This window comes from Chiloscyllium punctatum, chromosome 6 (assembly GCF_047496795.1).
Source record: "Chiloscyllium punctatum isolate Juve2018m chromosome 6, sChiPun1.3, whole genome shotgun sequence".
Lineage (NCBI taxonomy): Eukaryota > Metazoa > Chordata > Chondrichthyes > Orectolobiformes > Hemiscylliidae > Chiloscyllium > Chiloscyllium punctatum.
This window is the reverse complement of record NC_092744.1, coordinates 84,110,683-84,133,551: the sequence shown is the minus strand read 5'-3', so window position 1 is coordinate 84,133,551 and position 22,869 is coordinate 84,110,683. Positions and strand designations below refer to the sequence as shown.

Below are 22,869 nucleotides of genomic sequence, written 5' to 3'. Positions count from 1 at the left end.
GGTATTTGACTTTGCTTGTAGTTTTAACTGTAACAACTCATACTTAGCTAGCACCTTTAAGATTAGTTAAGTGTCCAAGATACTTCACTGAGGCATAATAAAACAAAGCATAACACCCAGTCACATAAAGGGATATTAGCTGGTGGAGGCAATTTCAACTTAAGTATTTAAAAACAAATTAGCCCATACAATAACGTGCAGGGTTACATTAAGAAAGTCAGGAAATGGCAATGAAGAGAATGAATCTTTCTGAGAGCCAGTACAATTAAGATGGACCAAATAGCCTCCTTCTGCACTGTGGCTGATTCCAGAAAAGATGGGGACAAATTTGGGAGATGACAACACTTAAGAAATATTTGAAGAAAGAGAAGATGGAGATGAAATGGGAGTTCCATGGATAGTGGGTAAAGGTTTGTTTTATTTGAAGGAGAGGGATAATGGCAGCAGATTTGAATGAGAGAAAGACAGAACCTAAGGAGACATAACCAGTAACAATATCAGCTAACTTAGGAGCCAGAAAGGGAAACAAACACAGACTACTGGAGTAACTCAGCAGTAATGTAACTACTATTTCTCGCTACTCAGAGCTGCTGGACCAGCTTAGTTTCTCCAGTATTCTGTGTTTGTTTCAGATTTCTAGCATCCGCCTTTAGCCAGGAAGGGAACTTGGATTGTCAGGAGATGCATATCAGTGATGGACATAGGAGAAATGGATGTTAACATGAATATAATGAAAAAGATGTCCAACTCCCTCATAGTGACACTTTTAATAATGACAAAAGATAAATGGAGCAGATTGCGTTTCTCATACCTCTTTACTCTTCTGCTCTCTCATTGACGCAAGTTCGTATGGATCCACATAAAGCCCTTGTGGTAACTGTTCCTTAATCATAATGCGACAGCCGGGTTGAGCACCTTCACCAAGGTCAACATCCATTACTAACTCTCTACAAAATGTAACAAGCAGTCAATTAGTCACTAGAAGTCAGGTTCTTACCTATTCATCAATGCTTCCTCAAAGTTCACCGCATGAACATGGCATTTAGATTCATTTTGTCGTTTGACATGTTTTATTCTAACCTTGACAGATTTTTGCAACTCTGTCTCATTGAGCAAAGACATCACACAGCACTGAGGCTTTAGAACAGAAAATTCACAATTTAGCCTTATATACAAGGGCAAGGTGGAAAATTGACAGTTTAATGTGGAATTGCCATGGGAGAAAACATTTGATTTTTCCTGTATTTTACAGGATAGGGTCATACAAATTCAAGGAGACAGAACCGGGAAGATGTTAGGTTAATATTCTTTGTTCAAGCAGGATACTCAGATAATAAAACATAACCTCTTGCATGCATTATTTAAGGTCTTAGCATGAGGTAAATAGGCAAAGTCTTTTCCCTGGGGTCAGGGAGTCCAGAACTAGAGGGCATAGGTTTAGGCTGAGAGGGGAAAGATATAAAAGAGACCTACGGGACAACTTTTTCACACAGAGGGTGGTACACGTATGGAATGAGCTGCCAGAGGAAGTGGTGGAGGCTGGTACAATTGCAACATTTAAGAGGCATTTGGATGAGTATATGAATAAGAAGGGTTTGGAGGGATATGGGCTGGGTGCTGGCAGGTGGGACTAGATTGGATTGGGATATCTAGTCGGCATGGACGGGTTGGACCGAAGGGTCTGTTTCCATGCTGTACATCTCTATGACGCTGTGAGGTGCCAAAACACTCATGTCCCAGGAGATATCGCTACAGTTGCATGAAAACTTTGGGAATTTAGAATAGTGGGAATGGCGGTTAGGGCAGTTCAATGTTCCTCCTGCAGAATGTGGGAGGAAAGGGTCATCACTCGTATCCCTGCTGACTTCATCTGGAAAGTGCACCCAACTCCAGCTCCTTGAAAATCACATTAGGGAACTGGAGCTGGAGCTGGATGAACCTAAGATCATTCAGGAGGCGGAGGGAGTTATTGAGAGGAATTACAGGCAGGTAGTCAAACCTCAAGTACAAGAAAAATGCAGATGGGTTACAGTCAGGGGACAGAAAGGGAACCGGCAGACAGTGCAGGGATCCCCTGTGGACGTTGCCCTCAATAACAAGTGTACCGTTTTAGATATAGTTGGTGGGGGGACAACTTACTAGGGGTAAGCCAAGGGGTACATGTCTCTGGCACAGAATCTGTCCCTATTGCTCAAAAGAGAAGGGGAGGGAGGAGCAGAGTATTAGTCATTGGGGACTTCATAGTTAGGGGGGGACAGATAGGAGGTTCTGTGGGAACGAGAGAGACTCATGATTGGTGTGTTGCCTCTCAAGTGCCAGGTTTGTGATGTCTCAGATCATGTTTTCGGGATCCTTGAGAGGAAAGGAAGCAGCCCCAACTTGTCCACATAGGCACTAACAACATATGTCGGAAAAGAGATGGGGATTTAAGGCAGAAATTCAGGGAGTGAGGGAGGAGGCTTGGAGCGAGAACAAACAGAGTTGTTACCTCTGGTTTATTGCCCATGCCATATGCTAGCAAGGCAAGGAATAGGGAGAGGGGAGTTGAACACGAAGCTACAGGGATGGTGCAGGAGGGAGGGTTTCAGATGGCTGGATATTTGGGACTCATTCTGGGGTAGGTGGGACATCTACAAACAGGATGGTCTTTATCTGAACCAGAGGGGCACCAATATCCTGGGGGTGAAATTTGCTAATGCTCTTCGGGATTGTTTAAACTAATTCAGCAGGGGGAATGGGACCTAAATTGTAGTGTCTAGGAGGTTGAGAGCAGGGAGGTCAAAAATATGGCTCCAAGGTCACTAAAGTGCACTGGCAAGCAGGAAGGCGTTTTGAAGTGTGTCTACTTCAATGCTAGGAGCACCCAGAATAAGGTCGGTGAATAAGGTGGGTTAGTACCTGGGAATTGTATGCTGTGGCCATTTTGGAGACATGGATAGACAGGGAGAGGAATAGTTGTCGCACATTCCAGGATTTAGATGTTTCAGTAAGGACAGAGGTGGTGGTAAAAGAGGGGGAAGGTGTGACTTTCTAAGCCAAGGATAGCCAAGGATAGAAAGGACACTTGAGGACTCGTCTATTGAGGTAGTATGTACTGAAGTTAGATACAGGAAAGGAGAGGTCACCCTATTAGGAGTTTTCTATTGACCTCCAAATAGTTCCAGAGATGTAGCTGATTCTGGATAGGAGCAAGACTAACAGGGTAGTTGTTATGGGGGATTTTAAATTTCCAAATATCGACCGGAATATAGTTTGAGTACTTTAGATGGGTCAGTTTTTGGTCCAATGTGTGCAAGATGATCTCCTGAACAAGGAGTGAGGCGGCATTGAATTTGGTACTGGGTAATGAACCTGGCCAGGTGTTAGATTTGGAGGTAGGTGAGCGCTTTGGTGATAATGACCACAGTTTGGTTTTGTTTACTTTAGCGATGGAAGGGGATAGGTACATATCTCAGGGCAGGAGTTAAAACTGGGGGAAAGGCAATTATGATGGGATTAGGCAAGATTTAGGATGCATAGGATGGGGAAGGAAACTGCAGGGGATGGACACAATTGAAATGTGGACCTTATTCAGCTACTGTGTATCCTTGATAAGTATGTACCGGTCAGGCAGAAAGGAAGTAGTTGAGTGAGGGAGCAGTGGTTTACTAAGGAAGTTGAATCTCTTGTCAAGTGGAAGAAGAAGGCTTATGTTAGGATGAGACGTGAAGGCTCAGTTAGGGCACTTGAGAGTTATAAGCTAGTCAGGAAAGACCTAAAGAGAGGGCTAAGAAGTGCCAGGAGATGACATGAGAAGTCTTTGGCAGATAGGATCAAGGAAAATCCTAAAGCTTTCTCTAGGTGTACTAGGAATAAAAGGATTACTAGGGTAACATTAGGGCCAATCAATGACATTAGTGGGAAGTTGTGTGTGGACGCCTAGGAGACAGGGGAAGCGCTAATGAATATCTTTTGTCAATATTCACACTGAAAAAAGACAATGTTGTCAAGGAGAATACGAGATACAGGCTACTAGACTAGACGGTATTGAGGTTCACAAGGAGGAGGTGTTAGCAATTCTGAAAAGTGTGAAAATAGATAAATGGCCTGGGCCAGGTGGGACTTGTCCTAGGATTCTCTGAAGCCAGAGAAGAGATTGCAGAGCCTTTGGCTCTGATCTTTATGTTGTCATTGTCGACAGGAATAGTGCTAGCAGACTGGAGGACAGCAAATGTTGTTCCCTTGTTCAAGAATGGGAATAGAGACAACCCTGGAAATTATAGAATAGTAAGCCTTACTTTGGTTGTGGATAAAGTGTTGGAAAAGGTTATGAAAGATAGGATTTATAATCATTTAGAAAGGAATAATAGAAAGGATTAGGGATAGTCAACACAGTTTTGTGAAGGGTAGATTGTGCTTCACAAACTTTATTCATTTCCTTGAGAAGGTGACCAAACAGGTGGATGAGGGTAAAGCTGTTGATGGGGTGTATATGAATTTCAGTAAGGCGTTTGATAAGGTTCCCCAAGGTCGGCTATTGCACAAAATACGGAGGCCTAGGATTGAGGGCGATTTAGCAGTTTGGATCAGAAATTGGCTAGCTGAAAGAAGACAGAGGTTGACCAACAGTGATTGATCAGAAATGCTCATCCTGGAGTTCAGTTACTAGTGGTGCACCGCAAGGATCTATTTTGGAGCCATTGCTGTTTGGCATTTTTATAATTGACCTGGAAGAGAGCGTAGAAGGATGGATTAGAAAATTTGAGATGACACTAAGGTCAGTGGAGTTGCGGACAGTGCAGAAGGATGTTGCAGGTCACAGAGGGACGTATATAAAAGTTGCAGATGCTTACAGGTGGCAAATTGAGTTAATGCGTAAAAGTGAGGTGTTTCACTTTGGAAGGAGCATAAGGAATAAAGCATACTGGGCTAATGGTAAGATTCTTGGCAGTGTAGATGAGCAGAGAGATCATGATGTTGCCTTTTATGAATTGTGCAAGTTCTATGAGATCACCGCTCATTCTTCTAAACTCCGGAGAATACAGATACAGTGTTCTCAACCTCTCCTCCTATCACATTCCACCATCCCAAGAATAAATCTGATGATTGGCATAGTGGTATTATCACTGGATTATTAATCCAGAGACCAAGGTAATGTTCAGGGGACCCAAGTTCAAATCCCACTATGGCAGATGGTAAGGCTTGAATTCAATAATAATGTGGAATTGAGTCTCATGATGACCATGAAACCATTGTCAATCGCCAGAAAATACCCATCTGGTTCACTAATGTCATTGCAGCAAAGAAACTGCTATCCTCACCTGGTTTGGCTTACATGTGGCTGCAGACCCACAGCAATGTGACTGACTCTTAATTACCCTCCAATCAATTCGGCATGAGCAATAAATGCTGGCTTAGCCAGTGACGCCCATGTCCCATAAACAATTAAAAAGGTTTCCTCCACTACACTAGGCAAGGGGACCAGAACAGCATCAAATACTCACCATTGTTCTATACAAATAGAAGTAAGATGACTTTACTCCTGAACTCAGGTCATCGTGCAGTGAAGGACAGCATATAATTTGCCTTCCAAATTACTTGTTGCACCAATACACTAGCTTTCAGTGACTTAAGAACACCATACAGGTCCCATTGGACAGCAACACTTTCCAATCTCTCATCATTGAAGAAAATTCACGACACTTTCATTCCTCTTAGCAAAGTGGACAACCTCAATCTTATTCATATTACAGCCCATCTTCCATGTTGTTGTCCACTCTCAGTCGTTTGAAATCTCTTTACATCCTCGGCACAACACTTGCTCCCACCAGGTTTTGAATCATCAGCAAATGTTACAATTGGTTCCCACATCTAAATCATCGATATAGATGGTGAACAGCTGAGGACCAAAACCGTGATCTTTGCAGTACTTCACTGATCACAGCCTGTCAACTTGAGACTAACCTATTTATTCCTAGTCCCTGCTTTTTGCCTGCTAAGCAATAATAGAGTCAGAGGGTCATAGAGCAGAGTAACAGGCCCTTTGGCCAATCATTAATTGGTGCTAGTATATTACTCCCAATCACATGCACTTTAATTTTTATTACTAATACCCATGCAAGAATTTATCAAAAGTCTTCTGAAAATCTAAATACAGTGCATCAACTGGTTCCACTATATTGACTCTCCTAGCAATATCCTCAAAAACCTTTTGGTTACCAAAAGGATATTAAGAATTAATTCTTCCCATTTCCATCCTAAGTTCTTCTCCAGCTTCAAGGAGATGTACTTAAGCAAAACATCACATAGGCAACACACCATTCAGGGTCCTGGTCATGGCTGCGTAGAACAGTGGCTATAATGTATTCTGGTTTCCATATGTTTGAAATGTTCACAATTTTAGACTCAATGGTGGAGATTCAAAGCTATTCCTTAGAGCTCAACATATGACTGGTGCACTGATGCATAGCTGCTACACTGGATTGCAGCAGTAAATGTGGAATTCTAGATGTATAACCTCAACGATTAATTCCTAGCTCGCTACAAATAACATAAAAATGTAATAGTACCTATCCTCTGACTATACTGTCCCTTGTCATTATCACATTCCTTTCCTCTCCATGAATTGAATGGTTGATAGTACCATGATCAGTTTGCTCATCCACCCTAACCTCCAACCTGTTGGAGAAGGGCAAATGCTGAGACTCTTGCAGCACTGTACATAGGGCTGCCTTAAACATCTGTTAGCTTTAAGTAGCACAAGGGTTTATTCCTGAAAGTTACATAGGACAAACGTATTGAATATTGTGGTATCACTGCCTTAATCTGTGTACTCTATTGATAGCTGCTATTATTTGGTTTATTAGTTTCCACCCTCTGTCAAATGCCTCTTTTGTGTTTTCTCTCTTTTATTATGTATTTCAAGATTACCAGTTTTCATCAATATGCACAAATTTATTTTAGTTCTCTCTACCGCCCCCATTACCACTGTGATAAATGCCTATCAGATTTAGAGTCATAGACATGTACAGCACGGAAACAGACCTTTTGGTCCAACATGGCCAGATATCCTAAATTAATCTACTTCCATTTGCCAACATTTGGCCTATATCCATCTAAAGTCTTTCCTAGTCATATATCCACCTTGGTGCCTTTTAAATGTTGTAATTGTAACAGCCTCTACCACCTCCTCTGGCAGCTCATTCCATACACGCACCATCCTCTGCATAAACAAACTACCCCCTTAGGTCCCTTTTAAATCTTTCACCTCTCACCTATACCCTGTAGATTTGGACTCCCCTACCCTGAGTAAAAGACCTTTGCTACACATCCTATCATGCCCCTCATGATTTTATCAACTTCTGTAAGGTCACCCCTCAGCCTCCGATGTTCCTGGGAAAATAGCCCCAGCCTATTCAACCTCTCTCTATACCTCAAATCCTCCAACCCTGGGAACATCCTTGTAAATCTTTTCTGAATCCTTCCAAGTTTCACAACATCTTTCCTATAGGAGGGAGACCAGAATTGAACACAGTATTCCAAAAGCGGCCTAACCAATATCGTGTACAGCCGCAACATGACCTCTCAACTCCTATAGAGTCACGCTGACCAATAAAGACAAGCATATCAAACATCTTCTTCACCACTATGTCTACCTGCAATTCCATTTTCAAGGAAATATAAATCTGCACTCCGAGGTGTCTGTGTTCGGCAACACTCCCCAGGACTTTACCATTAAGTCCTGCTCTGATTTGCCGTACTAAAATACAGCATCACATATTTATTTAAATTAAACTCCACCTGCCACTCCTCAGCCCATTTGCCAATCCAAAGTCCCATTTTACTCTGAGCTAACCTTCTTCACTGTCCATTGCATCACCAATTTTGGTGTTATCTGCAAACTTACTAACCATACCTCCTATATTCACATCCAAATCATTTACACAAATGACAAAAAGCAATGGACCCAACACCGATCCCTGCGGCATACTGCTGGTCATTTGATTTTATTTATTACTGTCATGTGTACCAACACGCTGTGAAAAGTGTCGTCTTACGTGTTTTACAGGCAGATTATACCTACAAGTGCATCAGGGTAATGGAACAGAGTGTAAAATATAATGCTATAGCTGCTGAGAAAGTACAGAAAAGGTCAACATTAACATTAAAGAAGTCCATTCAAAAGTCTGATAACATACTGTCTGTCTCTGTCTCTCTCTCTCTCTCTCTCTCTGGTGTACTTTAACATAATTCTAGCTTGGAATTATGTAATTCTGTAGAATGCCAATCTTATTCTATTTAATAGTTTATAAGTGCTTTTCCTTACAGAATACATCTTCACCCCTGAAATCTGTTACAATAATTACAAATCTGTCTAATTAAATAAATGTATGACAAAGACAGCTTTTGGAAAAGCACACTGCTTCAACCTACTTCCATTAGCTGTCTTGTATTAAAATAATAAAGCAACATATTTATAATCTGACAGCTCTTACCTATGAAATCCATTCTTTACAATATGTCTGTTCAAACTCACTGATCGAAGCCAGGGCTCAGAGTACAAAGGATCATCACCTGTATAAACACAGAACAGTAACACTCCACACTTAGTATGAAACATTATTTAACAAGTGGAACTAGGTAAGAATTTTTTTTTTCAAATTTAGGAGATGCATAGAAATTTTTCATCTGTGTTCCCTTTGTAAGTCCCCACCAACCCTAGGAAACTCAAACATCTAAATAGAAAGTGGGCTACACCACCAGTGCTTCATTCGGAGGCTCACTGAAGATGTTACCTAGTATGGAGACGAAATGTCTGAAATCAAACCTTCCAGCTCAGCGAACAAACCTACATCCAGTCTTCTCCAGCACATTCTGGAGAAAATTTTCTTCCAAATGCCATGCTATTGAAATCTGGAAAAATCTAAAAGCTATTTGAATTCTAGGGCACCTAGATTTCAGGATATGCTGAAGATGGGAGATTTCACATAGTAGGTAAGTAGCAAATGGCTGAATGCCATTTAAAGAACTGTCAGTGTGACACGCCTTGGAAATGAAGTGATCAAACTGTTTCTTAAAATAGGCACAGAATAAAGAGAAAGCAACATTGGAGAAAGCATTTGCATTCTTATATCACATCTTTGGTAAACTCAGGGTATGCCAAAGCAATTATCAGCCACAGGAATACTTTCTTTAGAAGTTTCGGCATGCTCAGTGGGGAAGACTGCTCAGTCAGAAGATTCCAGAAAACCAAACTGAAAAGTCCAGGATAATGCTCTTATTTGGTATTGAAGGAGTGCTGAACTGTCAGAGGTACTGTCTTTCGGTTGAGATGTTGAGCCAAGGCCCTGCCTGCTCTCACAGCTGAACATTATGGATCCCATGGCAATATCCCAAAAAAAAGCAGATATCTTTGCTGATATTAATTTCTCAATCAAGATCACAAAAGTAAATCTAGTCGTTATTACATTTCTCTTTGTGGAATCTTGTTGGGTTCAAACGGATTACACATTTACTATTTAACATCAGTGACTACTTCAAATTAATCAGCCATAAAGTATTTTGGGTTGTCCAGGGACAAGACACTATATAAAAGCAAGTCATTATTGTAATGTTGAAAAATTATTCTAAATGATAGCCCTCTATTTATAAATAATTCTAAGGACAATATCTGAAATTTGACCAACAGTCTGACACACGGAAAAACATAACCTTTACAAATTGATCACTAACTTCTGACAAAATTGACTGGGTTTTTTGAAGAACTAATAGACAGTGTTGGTAAGGGTAATGGAGTTGCACAAAACTTTCAAAAGGCATGCGATAAAGTTCTAAATAATGAAGTTGTTAGTAAAACTAAAGTACATACATGTACAATTGGCTGAGGAAGGTGTACTGTGGTGTTCCCAGAATTAGAATCCCTGTGTTTTTTTTATCCTGTGCTTAGGCATACAAGGCATAATTTAAAAGTTTGCAATGACAAAGAATTTGGAAATGTAAACAGTGAGAAGGATAATGGCAGAGTGCAGAAAGATGTGACGGGCAGAAATATGGCAGATGAAATTTAACAGAAATGTGAAGGGATGTATTTTAAAAGATAACATTAATAGCTGAGATACTTACATCATCAAACGTCACAGGTGAAGTGCTGGAAGACTGGAGGTTGGCTAATGTGGTGCCACTGTTTAAGGAAGGTGGTAAGGATAAGCCAGGGAACTAAAGACTGGCGAACTGGACATTGGTGGTGGGCAAGTTGTTGGAGGGAATCCTGAGGGACAAGATTTACATGCATTTGGATAGGCAAGGACCGATTAGGGATAGTCGACATGGCTTTGTGCATTGGAAATCATGACTCATTAACTTGATTGAGTTTTTTTTAAGGAAGTAATGAAGAATATTAATGAGGGCAGAGTGGTGGACTTTATCTATATGGACTTCAGTCAGACATTCGACAAGGTTCCTAATGGTAGACTAGTTAGCAAGGTTAGATTGCATGAAATACAGGGAGAACTAGCCATTTGGATACAGAACTAGTTTGAAGGTAGAACACAGAGAGTGGTAGTGGATGTTTGCTTTTCAAACTGGAGGCCTGTGATGAGTGGTGTGCCACAAGGATCAGTGCTGGGTCCACTGCTTTTCGTCATTTGTATAAATGATTTACAGATAACACCAAAATTGGAGGTGTAGTGGAAAGCCAAAAAGGTTATCTTAGCGTACATTAGGATCTTGATCAGATGGGCCAATGGGCTGAGAAGTGGCAGATGGAGTTTGATTTAGATAAATGAGGTAAGGTCCTGGGGAGGCTTGCTGAACAAAGGGACCTTGGAGTGCAGGTTCATAGTTCCTTGAAAGTGGAGCCGTAGGTCGATAGGATAGTGAAAGCAGTGTTTGGTATGCTTTCCTTTATTGGCCAGATCATTGAGTACAGGAGTTGAAAGGTCATGTTGCAGCTGCACAGGACATTGGTTTGGCCACTTTTGGAATATGGTGTGCAATTCTGGTCTCCCTCCTATAGGGAGGATATTGTTAAACTTGAAAAGGTTCAGAAGAGATTTATAAGGATGTTGCCAATTTTGGAGGGTTTGAGCTTTTGGGAGAGGCAGAATAGGCTGCAGCTGTTTTCCCTGGATCATCACAGGCTAAGGAGTGACCTTATGAGGTTTTAAAATCATCAGTGGCACAGATAGGGTAAGTGGATAAGGTCTTTACTTTGAGGTGGGTGAGTCCAGAACTAGACGCATAGGTTTTGGGGAAAGATTTAAAAGGGAAATAAGGGGCAACTTTTTCACGTAGAAGGTGGTGTGTGTATGGAACGAACTGGCAGAGCAAGTGGTGGAGACTGGTACAATTACACTATTTAAAAGCCCTCGGGAGGGGTATATGAATAGGAAGGGTTTAAAGGGATATGGGTCAAGTGCTGGAAAATGGGACAAGATTAATTTAGGATATTTGGTCAGCGTGGATGAATTGGACCCTAGGGTCTGTTTCAGTGCTGTACATATCTATGACTCTATACTACAATCTTAAAAGTGGTGGAGGAATAGACATGCCTGAGAAATGCAAGGGTGAGAACTGCACTTTCTTTGAACTGCTTAGCACCGTTCCCCAACTTGAAAGAGAATGATGCCTTCCCTTAATTATATGGTACAACAGCCCCATAGTCTAACTTATTTGGATGGGCACCGCACATACTCTGAATTTGGAGCATTAACACTGCATATTCCTGAAACCTAGGAGTACTAACGCTGCGTTTCAGAACCTAGGAGTATTAGTGCTATGTTCCCTAAACCTAGGAGTTGCAGTAGTGGGTGTTTCCTAAACTTGGAACCAATTGTGCGGAGTGGTCTCGTAACTGGTGTATCAGTGGTTTGTCACTGATCGATGTAATGTGTCAAGTAGAGATCAAGATCGTTTTTCTTCAAAGGCTAGAGTTTTATTTTCAGGAACTCTTTTGCTTGTACTCTATCACCTCTACTGTGTTGCAGCCATACGTTGTCCCATCTTAGTATGCCTCCTTTGTGAGGAGGCATACCTCTACCAGATACTGGAAAAAAGAAACTGGCTGTCCTCCTTGTATGCCTCATAAATGTTCTTCCATTGCAAGATAAGGAATGGCATCATTCATTTCAAAGGCTGCACCCAACAATTTTCAAATCAAAATGGGGTAAAACATGGATCTTAACACCAAGTATTTTACTTGTTTTCTCTGTTCCAATGACCTATGCTTTCCCTGCTGACATCGACAACTGCTGCTTCACAGTGACTAGATGGGAAATTTCAGCTGTTTATTAATGCAGATGACAATTTTGAGCTGTGGGCAGGAATTTATCTCCACAATGACACGTAGTTTCAGAAACTCCAGAGTTAATTCCAGCAAGAAAATAAAAAGTCAACAAAGAATTGCCTTCATTGGTCAGTACAAAAGAGTTGGGATGTCATGTTGTGGCTGTACAGAATAGCAGTAAGGCCACTACAGTTCTGGTCACCATGTTATTAAACTTGAGAGGGTGCAGAAAAGATTAACAAGTGTGTTGCCAGGACTGCAGTGCTCAAGTTATAGCGAGAGGCTAGATAGGCTGGGGTTTTCTCCCCCTGGAGCTTCAGAGTCTGAGGGGTGAGCTTATAGAAGTTTATAAAATGACAACAAGCATGGCAAGGGTGAATAGTCAAGGACTTTTTCCTGGGGTGGGGAAACCCCAAAACTAAAAGGGCATAGTTTCAAGGAGAAAGATTTAAACAAAGACCTGGGACGGGTAACGTTTATACCAGAGAGTAGTGCACGAATGGAACAAGCTGTCAGAGAAAGTGGTGGAGGCAGGTACAATTACAACATTAAAAGGGTCCTGGATGGGTTTATGAATAGGAAGGGTTTAGAGGGATATGGGCCAAGCTAAATCAAGTGGGACCAGAGTAGGATGTCTGGATTGTATAGTCAGCACCAAAGACTTGGATTAAAAGGGTCTGTTTCTTTGCTATATGACTCTATGATCATCCCACCTCATAAGCAAGGTACAACCTGAAACAAAAACGGGAAATGCTGGAAATACTCAGGAAGTAAGGAAGTAGAGAGGAATACCCTCAATGTTTCAAGTTAACGAATATTCATTTTTTAAATCTTTCATTGACCAAAAATACCAGCTGTTTTCCCCCTACTAATGCTACCAAATCTGTTGTGTATTTCCGGCAATATCTGTTTTTGCTACAGATTTGCAGCACCTGCAGTTTTAAGGGTCCTAACTTTCAGGGTTATGCGCCTAGTGCTGGAAAGTGGGACCAGTGTAGCTTTGGCGGTAGAGAACTATTGGACCAAAGAGCCTCTGTAGATTCTGCTGGGCTTTTTGCTGAGGGACAAGTTCACGTCTGACGCTTGGTGATGGACTTCACCTTTCCAGAAACAGTTTGTTATGCCGTCAAGGAGGGGGACGACAACAAACTTCACCTGACTTGACTCAAGTTCTGAGTTGCATTTGTCAGAGATAGGGGAGGAAGGTGTTGGTCTTGTGTCTTCCCTGACAACCCCCGGACGCGGTTAGACACGGCCATAAACTGGAACGATTTGGAGATGCCGGTGTTGGACTGGGGTGTACAAAGTTAAAAATCACACCACACCAGGTTATAGTCCAACAGGTTTAATTGGAAGCACTAGCTTTCGGAGCGATGCTCCTTCATCAGGTGATAGTGGAGAGCTCAATCGTAACACAGAATTTATAGCAAAAATTTGCAGTGTGATATAACTGAAATTATACATTGAAAAATTGATTGTTTGTTAAGCCTTTCATCTGTTAGAATACAGTGATAACAGAATACAGTGATAGTTTCACTTGTAACAGAAGAAAGGCTTAACAGACAATCAATTTTTCAATGTATAATTTCAGTTACATCACACTGTAAATTTTTGCTATAAATTCTGTGTGTTAGGATCGAGCCCCCCAGTATCACCTGATGAAGGAGCGTCGCTCCGAAAGTTAGTGCTTCCAATTAAACCTGTTGGACTATAACCTGGTGTGGTGTGATTTTTAACTATAAACTGGAATGCTTGCGATAGGCACCAGGTATTGCTCGGCGCCCGCGTCAAATTAGGCGGGCTCACAGCCTCCGCTCATCAACAGCCCACCGTCTATCCAGAACCCACGGACTACCCTGTCATTGCTCTTACATGTGACAACAGCGACACACAGACACCAGACTCCGAGCACGGCCCGACTCCCGTCCATAACCGTCCTCCCCCACCGGCCCGGACCGGCCCGGACCGGCCAAGGACCCAGACCGCGGCTGCCCTCAGTACTGCCTGAGCGCACCGCCTGCTCACCCCTTCGGTTCACCGTCTCTTCCTTGACGGTGTGGCAGCGGGAAGCCGAGGACGACAGGTATGTCGCCCACCCGAACGATCCCGCCCTGTCAGAATGGGCGCTCGGCGCCGGTAAGTGGTGGTTCACTGTCAGGCAGGAGATCAATCGGTCGCAGAAAGGGGGCCTTGTATTGTCTGGGTTGCCATGAGGATCAGGAGGTTGTCAAGGCCGAGTTCAGGTTTGATTACAAATAAAATAGCAAAATAGAAATGTAATTAGTGATTTATGAATGTAATAAAACTCATGAAAGCATGGTAACTCTCTCTACATGATCAGGTAGCCAATTTGCGGACTGTAAAGTGCTTTGGGAATGTACTGTGGTTGGTTGATCTTTCCATTTAGTCGGTAACTATAGATATGGAGCAATATTAGTGATAATTGAGAGGTTTACTGGGAACTGCGATATATAGCTGTGACTGGTGGGAATGTTACTAATATTAGTGAGTATTTTATTACTACCTAACAGCAGTTATATTAGTGTAAAGAGCAAAAGAAACGGGAGCAGGAGTCGACGAGAGAGTGTGGCACTGGAAAAGCACAGCAGGTCAGGCAGCACCTGGGGAGCAGGCATGAGCCCTTCAACAGGCAGGGATCATGCCAAAGTGTCGTTTCTCCTGCTCTTCCGATGCTGCCTGACCTGTGCTTTGTTCAAACAAATTAAACACTAACTGTATACAAGTCAAGATTCTGCATCAAGAACTACCTCCTTGTAGCCAATGTGATCTTAGGTCACTTGCCCACAGTGATCTAAATTACTTTAGTTACAAATTCCTATTAGCTTAATATTCTATAGTAAGAGTACCTTAATTGGGGGAGCAGGCATGATCTGGGCTCCCCAGATTGCATGCAATTCTGGTCTTTCTAGCGGAAAGATGTTGTGAAACTTGAAAGGGTTCAGAAAAGATTGACAAGGATGTTGCCAGGGTTGGAGGATCTGAGCTGAACAGGCTGGGGCTGTTTTCCCTGGAGCGTCAGAGGCGGAGGTGACCTTGTAGAGGTTTACAAAATTATAAGGGGCATGGATGGGGTAAATAGGCATAAAGTCTTTTCCCTGGGGTCAGGGAGTCCAGAACTAGAGGGCATAGGTTTAGGGTGAGAGGGGAAAGATATAAAAGAGACCTACGGGGCAACTTTTTCCATGCAGAGAGTGGTGTGTGTATGGAATGAGCTGCCAGAGGAAGTGGTGGAGGCTGGTACAATTGCAACATTTAAGAGGCATTTGGATGGGTGTATGAATAGGAAGGGTTTGGAAGGAAATGGCAGGTGGGACTTGATTTGGTTGGGATATCTGGTTGGCATGGACAGGTTGGACTGAAGGGGCAGTTTCCATGCTGTACATCTCTATGACTCTCAGTGCTGTTTCACCAGAGAAGGAAATATTAGAAGAGATGAAGAAGCAATGGTTTAGCAAGAAATTCCAGAGCCTGGGGGCCTGAACAAAGAGTGTTTGGAGAGGGTTGTACATTTAAAGGAATTTAGAGATGTGAAAGAGTGGGGGTGTGAAGAGATTTAAACATGAGGATGACAATTTTGAAGATAATTTGAAAAATATGATTTCACAGAAAATAAATTATTCACCCATGGGAGGATTCAGAATTAGGTAATATCAATACCTGTGATTGGGGGGGTCAGTTTAGATGGATGATTGACATGGTACTGCTTTGCAAATCAACAGCACGGGTTCAGTTCCCGAGGTTAGCATGAAGGACTTTCCTTGTCAATCTCCCCTTGCCTGAGGTGTGGTGGTGCTCAGGTTAAATCATCACCAGTTCTCTCTCTAATGAGAGCGCGGTCCTATGGTCTGATAAGACAACAGCAACACAACATCAATCTGTGTTTAGAATGTGGAACCCATTACAGTAAGGAGCAGATTAGGTGAGTTGCTTAGAAACATATAGGAAATATAGAAAAATGCATCAGAGAAAAAAAATGGAAGAATGGTGGGGTTAGGTTAAGATAGGTGGGAAGAAGTTAGTAAAGATCATAAACATTTACCTTTAACTGAATGATGTGTTCCTGTGATTTTCTTTCTATCTGGGTAAATTTCACTTGTGGAATGGAAGCAAATATCAGAGGAGCAAGAGTTGATGACTGAATGGACCTGATGCAGAATAGGTTAGTAAGATTTTGAATGAGATGACATTTACTGATGTTGAGGAGGAGGATGGGTAAGAGAGTACAGAAGTAGTTAGGTTGAAGATGTTTCAGCAGCAAATGCAAACACTGCAGAGCCAAGTGATGTTATTGCATTGAAAAGGATGGGGAAGGAGAATCAATTCACACTATATAAAATACAGAAGGTGCAGTGGTTGGGGACAGGGAGGAGAGTCTGTCTTGGGGACCAAAGATAATGACTTTGATTTCCCCAATAATTCCTGCCTCTAAATTCTCAGTCAGCTCAGCAGTTAATTCACTCCATTGCTATCTGTTCTGAGCTAGTCTGACTGCTTCCATCATATGTACTCCTTTCTGTGACCAATCACTCTTGACATTGTCTATCCAGCATTAGTATTGAGAACTATGATGGTAATTAACTGTAATCATTACTGGAGTTATAATAAGTATTACTAACTTGTCTTTTTCTGAAAAAAGACACATTCTGTTGAAAAGTTTCACCTTTCACTCGTCAGCACAATTCGCGATAATACTAACTTAAAGGGGAGTATATTTTAAATTGTATGAGAAAAGTGCTGATTGCTTAATAGAATATTGCACCAGTTAAATGATGATTACAGTTAGTTGCCAAGCTTTGTAAAAATTTAAACCAAACAGGTTTTCACTGATTAGTCAAGGTATTATCTGAGGATGAATTAGAAAGTATCTGTCTCCTATTTTGTTAAATTAAATAGGTGCAATATCTGCATATGTTCTGTCTCCAAATAACAGGGACCAGTGTTTAACATTTCTAGAGCATGAAAGTGCTCCACACTGCAAGCCCAACTGACGACCTTAAATTGTTGACTGTCAGTGTAATTCTTAGAATTACAGAACAAATATTGTCCAGTTACAAGGGCAGACTGTCAAATGGAGAAATAACATTTATCTTAGTCTGCACTTGCTCCCTTCCATGGTGTTTTGAATTCTAATCTTGGAAATGACTATACACCTAGTTTCAGACAAAGGAGCACCTATCCTCTGCCATGTGTGTTGAGGATCATCAGGGATTGCCCTGAAACATTGTGTAAACAATCAGAAGTAACTTATATACAAAATTGCCCTGGGTTTGGGATAATTGTATTTGAAAATATGGATTAGTTCAGTTTGTGGGTCTCCAGTTTTGATATTTCTCAGTTATTTATTCACAGGGGTTTTTCCACTTAGGTTTGATGTGAGCATTTCACAGAACTAGCATTATTCTCACGTTGCAATGCTAAGGATTTTTTGTTGAGGTTTAAAGTAATTATTCTGGCATTGTGAGAATTACCTCAAGGCTATAATTACTAACAAGAGTAGGTCTTTCAGCTCCAGAAGCTTTTTCTGTCCTACAATTAGATCAAGGCTGATTTACTTCTTGAATCCATCTCCCTTCCCTGATTTTCCTAGGTATGCTTGACAGACAAAATTCTACCAAGCTCAGTTTTGAAATCTTCAATTGTCCTCTAGCCTCAGGCACTTTTTTTTAAAAAGGGATGTGAGTTCCAGATTTCGACTACTTTCTGTGAATAAGTCATTTTACCATTTTAAACACCACTGTTAGATAACCTTTTCATTTTTCATACAGTTGTGGGGGGGGGGGGGGGGGGGGGGGGAAAGAGGTGGAAGGGACGGTTGGGGAGTGCTAACTTTCAAAAATTGCTGGAGAAACTCAGCAGGTAAGTATCCGTGTTGACAAAACAGAATTAACTTTTCAGGTCCAGTGTCCCTTCTTCAGAACACTGGACTCAAAAAGTTGACTGTGCTTTCTCTCCATAGTTGCTCACAGACCTGCTGAGTTTTTCAGCACTTTATTTATTTCAGTTATATAGATGACCTGTTCCAATTTACTCTCAAGAGATATAATACACCTATATTCAGTACTGTTACTCCTTACTGCCATATGTTCTACATAACACATTTTTTGAAGTTCTGGAGAGTTTCTGACACTTATATTTAAATGGTTTTATTTTTCCCTATACAGGATATTCATGTGGATTATTTTTCATTAAAAGTTTAAAATGTAGAAGAAAGGTTATTAAAATACCCGGAGCTAGACACAAAAGTTATTGACTGTCCCAACATCACCAACTCTGTGACCTTGTTATGAATTGCCTGTAAGCTGAAAGAATCTTCTAGCTGAAATGTGATGGCTTACGTTCCAAAGAAGTGTGGTGTTAAGTTCAAACCACCTGCTATTGTTTTAATCTACGAAGATGAAAATACTAAGAAAACTCGACAAAGGATGATACCTGTTCGAAATTTCTCCAAATTTTCAGGTGAGAACCTAGTTTTATGTTTAATCTTAAATGACCCATCTAATATTGCCTCAACAATGTGAATGCTAATCATAGCAAGCAGGGAGACATTGTAAAGTTCACCTTAACATGGGAGTGGATGTGCATTGTTGCTGATACTTACCATGATTGAATGAAATTATAAGTATTTTACTATTACATCCACTTGGATAATTAAAATAACTACATTAATAAAACAGTTTCCCTTCTAAACTTAGAATATTTTGTATAAAATGGGTGGAACAGTGGCTCAGTGGTTAGTACTGCTGCCTCACAGCACCAGGGAACCAGGTTCAATTCCATCCTCGTGCAACTATCAGTATGGAATTTGCACGTTCTCCCTGTGCCTGGGTGGGTTTCCTCCGGGTGCTCCGGTTTCCTCCCACAATCCAAAGATATGCAGGACAGGTGAATTGGCTATGATAAATTGCCCATGGTGTTTAGTGATGTTAGTTTAGATGCATTAGTGAGGGGGAAATGTAGAGTAATAGGGTAGGGGAATGGGTCTGGATGGGTTACTCTTTGGAGGTTCAGGTGGACTTGTTGGGCCAAATGGCCTGTTTCCACACTTTAGGGACTCTAATCTATCAAAAATAATTAAATTACACTAGGTTAGGTCATGTTTTATACATTTTTCCGCCAATGTTGTTAGTACAGCAACAATTTAAGATAATGTACTTAAACCATACAAACCATTGCTGTCACACAACATGAAAGATATCTGGTTAAGTTAATACATTTACATAAACAGTGTGGTGACAATTTGCAATGGCTATATATTGCACTTCAGGGATTGTTTGTTGATTGAGAAGATAAAGGACACTGTGTGAATGCAATTTGTTTTTTTTAAATATAAAAGCGAAACCCACTCAAATGTCAGCATCAGAATTAGTGTCGAAATAGGCCATTTGACACATCAAGTCCACACTGACCCCATGAAGAGCACCCCACCCAGACCCAACTACCTACCCTTTCCCTGTAACCCTTCATTTCCCATGGCTAACACACCTAACCTATTCATCCTTGAATGCTGTGGACAATTTAGCATGGCCAATCCACCTAATCTCCACTTTGGACTGTAGGAGGAAACCAGAGCACCTGGCAGAAACCCATGCAGACATTGGGAGAACATGTTAACTCCACCCGGACTGTTGCCTGAGGGTGGAATTGAACCCAGTTCGCTGGTGCTGTGAGGCAGCAGTGCTAACCACTGAGCCACCGTGCCACCCAGTGCCAGAAATATGTTCACAAACAGAACAGTTTGATGAAAAATTCCTTTGAAGAGCAGAAGATTCTTACAATCTCCTCACCATTCCAATCTCCTCACCATTCCAAACCATCACAAAGACACAAAATAATGCTTGTCTCACTCCTCACAGGCAAGTCTACAACTAGAGCGAGTGGCGCATTTACCCACATAGTTGGTGTGTCACCTCTGAGCAAAACAGTGTGCTATATTCCCCATTCCGCATGCTCCCTTTCCAGACCCAACACATCCAATTCTCCAAAGTGTGGCCTCTAACTGGACTGGGAAATTTTAATGTGAATACTTTTAGATAGCAAATCAGGAAAAATGGGCATGTAAGAAAATAATAATACAATGGAGAATATTCAAATAATAGACAAAGTACAACTGTAGGAATAAACAGTACATCAGTCATGCATGCATGCAGATATCTATAGATTTTGGATATCATCCTTATCAGAAAATGATAGCCTGCTGGCCCTCTTCTGTCTTGATAAGAGTTTCAGGGTTGACTGAATAGAGGTCTTTAAAACTGAAAGATGTTGATAGAGTAGCTACAGAGAGAATGTTTCCTCTTGGAAGCAACAGCAATGGCTCAGTGTAAAATAATCACTAAGAAATCCAATCAAAAATTCAGATGTAATCTCTTTACCCAAAGAGTGAGAAGAATGTGGAATTTGATACTGCAGGTAGTGATTGGAGTGAAATAATATAGATGTATTTTCAGGAGAAAATGAACAAACATTTGAGCGAGAAGAGAACAGAGGGTTAAGATGATAAATGAAAAAAGGTGGGAGGCGGCTTGAGTATAATATTACACCAACATGTAAATTAGACAAAAATTAGACTTCTTTATTCCTTTTTCCATGATTTTTACTGGGATTGTATCAGTGTGGACTCTTATCTGAGCTTTAAATAACTGAAGTTCTTTTCTTTCTTAATTAGATTATATTAATGTATACTTTAGTTAGTCAGTATTGTGAGACAGTTGAAGAAATGGGTGAAGCATTGAATAGTATGACAGCATTTTTTTCCCCATTTTGAAAATTGATCATAGATTGTGGCCAAGCCGCAGAACAGATGAAGAATAACCCTCGGCACCAAGTATATTTCGATAGAGTGTCGCAGCAGCAGCTGCAGAAATTATATCAGCTCCTGAGGGATAGCCTGAATGGGCTGAGTCTTAACCAGAGCCTGGAGACCTTCCTGAAGGAAAACTCCATCAACCCAGAGGAGGATCTCAACAAACTGGACGACAATGAGTTGGCAAAAAAGAAAAAAATCATGGATGAACTGTTCGAAAAGAACCAGAGAAAACCCAGTGACCCAAAGTTTGTTTATGATCTGGAAGTTGATTTCCCCGAGGATGAGCAGATTGAGTCATGTGGCTGGGATGATGAAGATCAAGATGGAGAGTTCTGACTGAGCTTTATTTCCAGAACTGTCAGTGTGTACCTTTGAGGACAGAAGAATAATCTAGTCTTTAGTTGCCTTGAGTTAATCAATCTATTATTATATTACAAATGGTCAAAATGACAATTGCATCACACATGGAACAGGTTAAAGGGCACAGGAACAGGATGTTATTACTCCTGAGTAAGCTGCAGCTGCTAAATAGAAACTTTGGAAATCTCTTTTGTAATGATTAAGGTGTGGAAGGGAAAACATTATGGCCACTGTACCTGACCACCAAACAATTGGAGTCCCTAAATGATTATCCACAAATGCAGGATGAAATTCTTTGCTATTCTACCAACTTGCCATTTATCAGAAGATTTATAATGGTGGCTTTATATTATTGGAAACTTTTATCATGTTTTCAGAAATGAAACATTTGCTTGTACTCAATTTGTCTCAACGTCAGTGTAATATTGTTGTTAATTTTCATCCTAACTGCCTAGATAATAAATTGGTAAAGTGGATAATGTCTATATTATAGTATCGCTTATTATAATTCAGGTAAAAACAAAAAAAAACTATTCTCCATTGGTTATTTTGATTCAGTATGTGAAAAGCCTATTCTCTGAGGCATTTTGTATTTTTTGCCATACTATGCTTCAGCTCACAGCTAATCCTCAAGCCTGCTGTCCATTGTTGCCTACTTGCCAGGAAGATGCAGATTCCTTGCACACTTCATGAGTCTATGCTTATTCTCACAAAGGACAGTAAATAATACATTAAGTTGAGGTGAAAAGAGAAGTTCTCCTTTTGAAGACTTGCATTTTGAAAAAATAATTTTGGAGTCAAGGAGAGGAAATACAACTATGAAGCAGTGTGTTTAAATTGCCCTAATTTGATTGAATAAAATATTTTCTAAAGAAATCTAAGATGCAAAGAATTAGGCACTTTTGCCCAATTATTTTAGATTTAAGTCTGTCATCCTGACCCTCAAAGCCAAAAATGCCTGATTTTGTTAAAACTTACATTTTAAATTTTGAAAGTGCAAAAATGCTATGGCTCTGTACTTTATCTACCAGTTCTTTTAAAGACAATGTAGTGGAAGTTTGTTAAGTCCCATTATTCTCCATATCTACCTTTTAGAATTTATAGTAAATTCAATTAATTGCTTACTGTTAAATTACTGGACATGCATGGTTGTGTCAAAACTGATCACAACTGTGCACTTTGCCGAATTCATAAATTCAATGAGTTCTGATTAATTACACAATGGTGGTGAATCTACATCACCACATAATACTGCAGTGCAGATGTCTGGCTTCCTTCAGGGATGACGTGAAGGAGCTGGTGTTGGACTGAGATGGACAAAGTTACAAATCACACAACACCAGTTTGTAGTCCAACAGGTTTATTTGGAAGCACTAGCTTTCAGTGCGCCACTCCTTCTTCAGGTGTTTGTGTAGCAGGG

At 40.9% G+C, this 22,869-nt stretch overlaps 2 protein-coding genes across 7 annotated transcripts in view; one reads left to right on the top strand and one right to left on the bottom strand.

Moving 5' to 3' along the window:
* Window positions 1-14,239, bottom strand: part of pigx (phosphatidylinositol glycan anchor biosynthesis, class X) — a 37,676-nt gene extending 23,437 nt beyond the window's left edge. The window contains exons 1-3 of one of the 2 annotated variants that reach the window (XM_072573131.1): window positions 14,135-14,239; window positions 8,475-8,553; window positions 812-947 (exon numbers count right to left, since the gene is read on the bottom strand). In XM_072573131.1, coding sequence (XP_072429232.1) covers window positions 812-947; window positions 8,475-8,553; window positions 14,135-14,192 — 273 coding nt within the window. In that variant the 5' untranslated portion in view covers window positions 14,193-14,239. Of the gene's footprint in view, window positions 1-811; window positions 948-8,474; window positions 8,554-10,101; window positions 10,240-14,134 lie in introns of those variants that run through there. The other variant, XM_072573132.1, reaches the window with a different exon arrangement.
* Window positions 14,189-21,934, top strand: cep19 (centrosomal protein 19). Of its 5 annotated transcripts, none has more exons than XM_072573135.1 (4): window positions 14,231-14,345; window positions 16,391-16,442; window positions 18,445-18,739; window positions 21,061-21,934. In XM_072573135.1, exons 3-4 carry the CDS (start codon window positions 18,610-18,612, stop codon window positions 21,423-21,425), a joined length of 495 nt encoding a protein of 164 aa, XP_072429236.1. In that variant the 5' UTR covers window positions 14,231-14,345; window positions 16,391-16,442; window positions 18,445-18,609; the 3' UTR covers window positions 21,426-21,934. The 5 variants fall into 5 exon arrangements, with proteins under 5 accessions (XP_072429237.1, XP_072429236.1, XP_072429238.1 ...); XM_072573134.1 differs by lacking the exon at window positions 14,231-14,345 and adding an exon at window positions 14,459-14,505; XM_072573136.1 differs by lacking the exon at window positions 16,391-16,442 and having other exon boundaries at window positions 14,189-14,345.
* The last annotated feature ends 935 nt before the right edge of the window (window positions 21,935-22,869 follow it).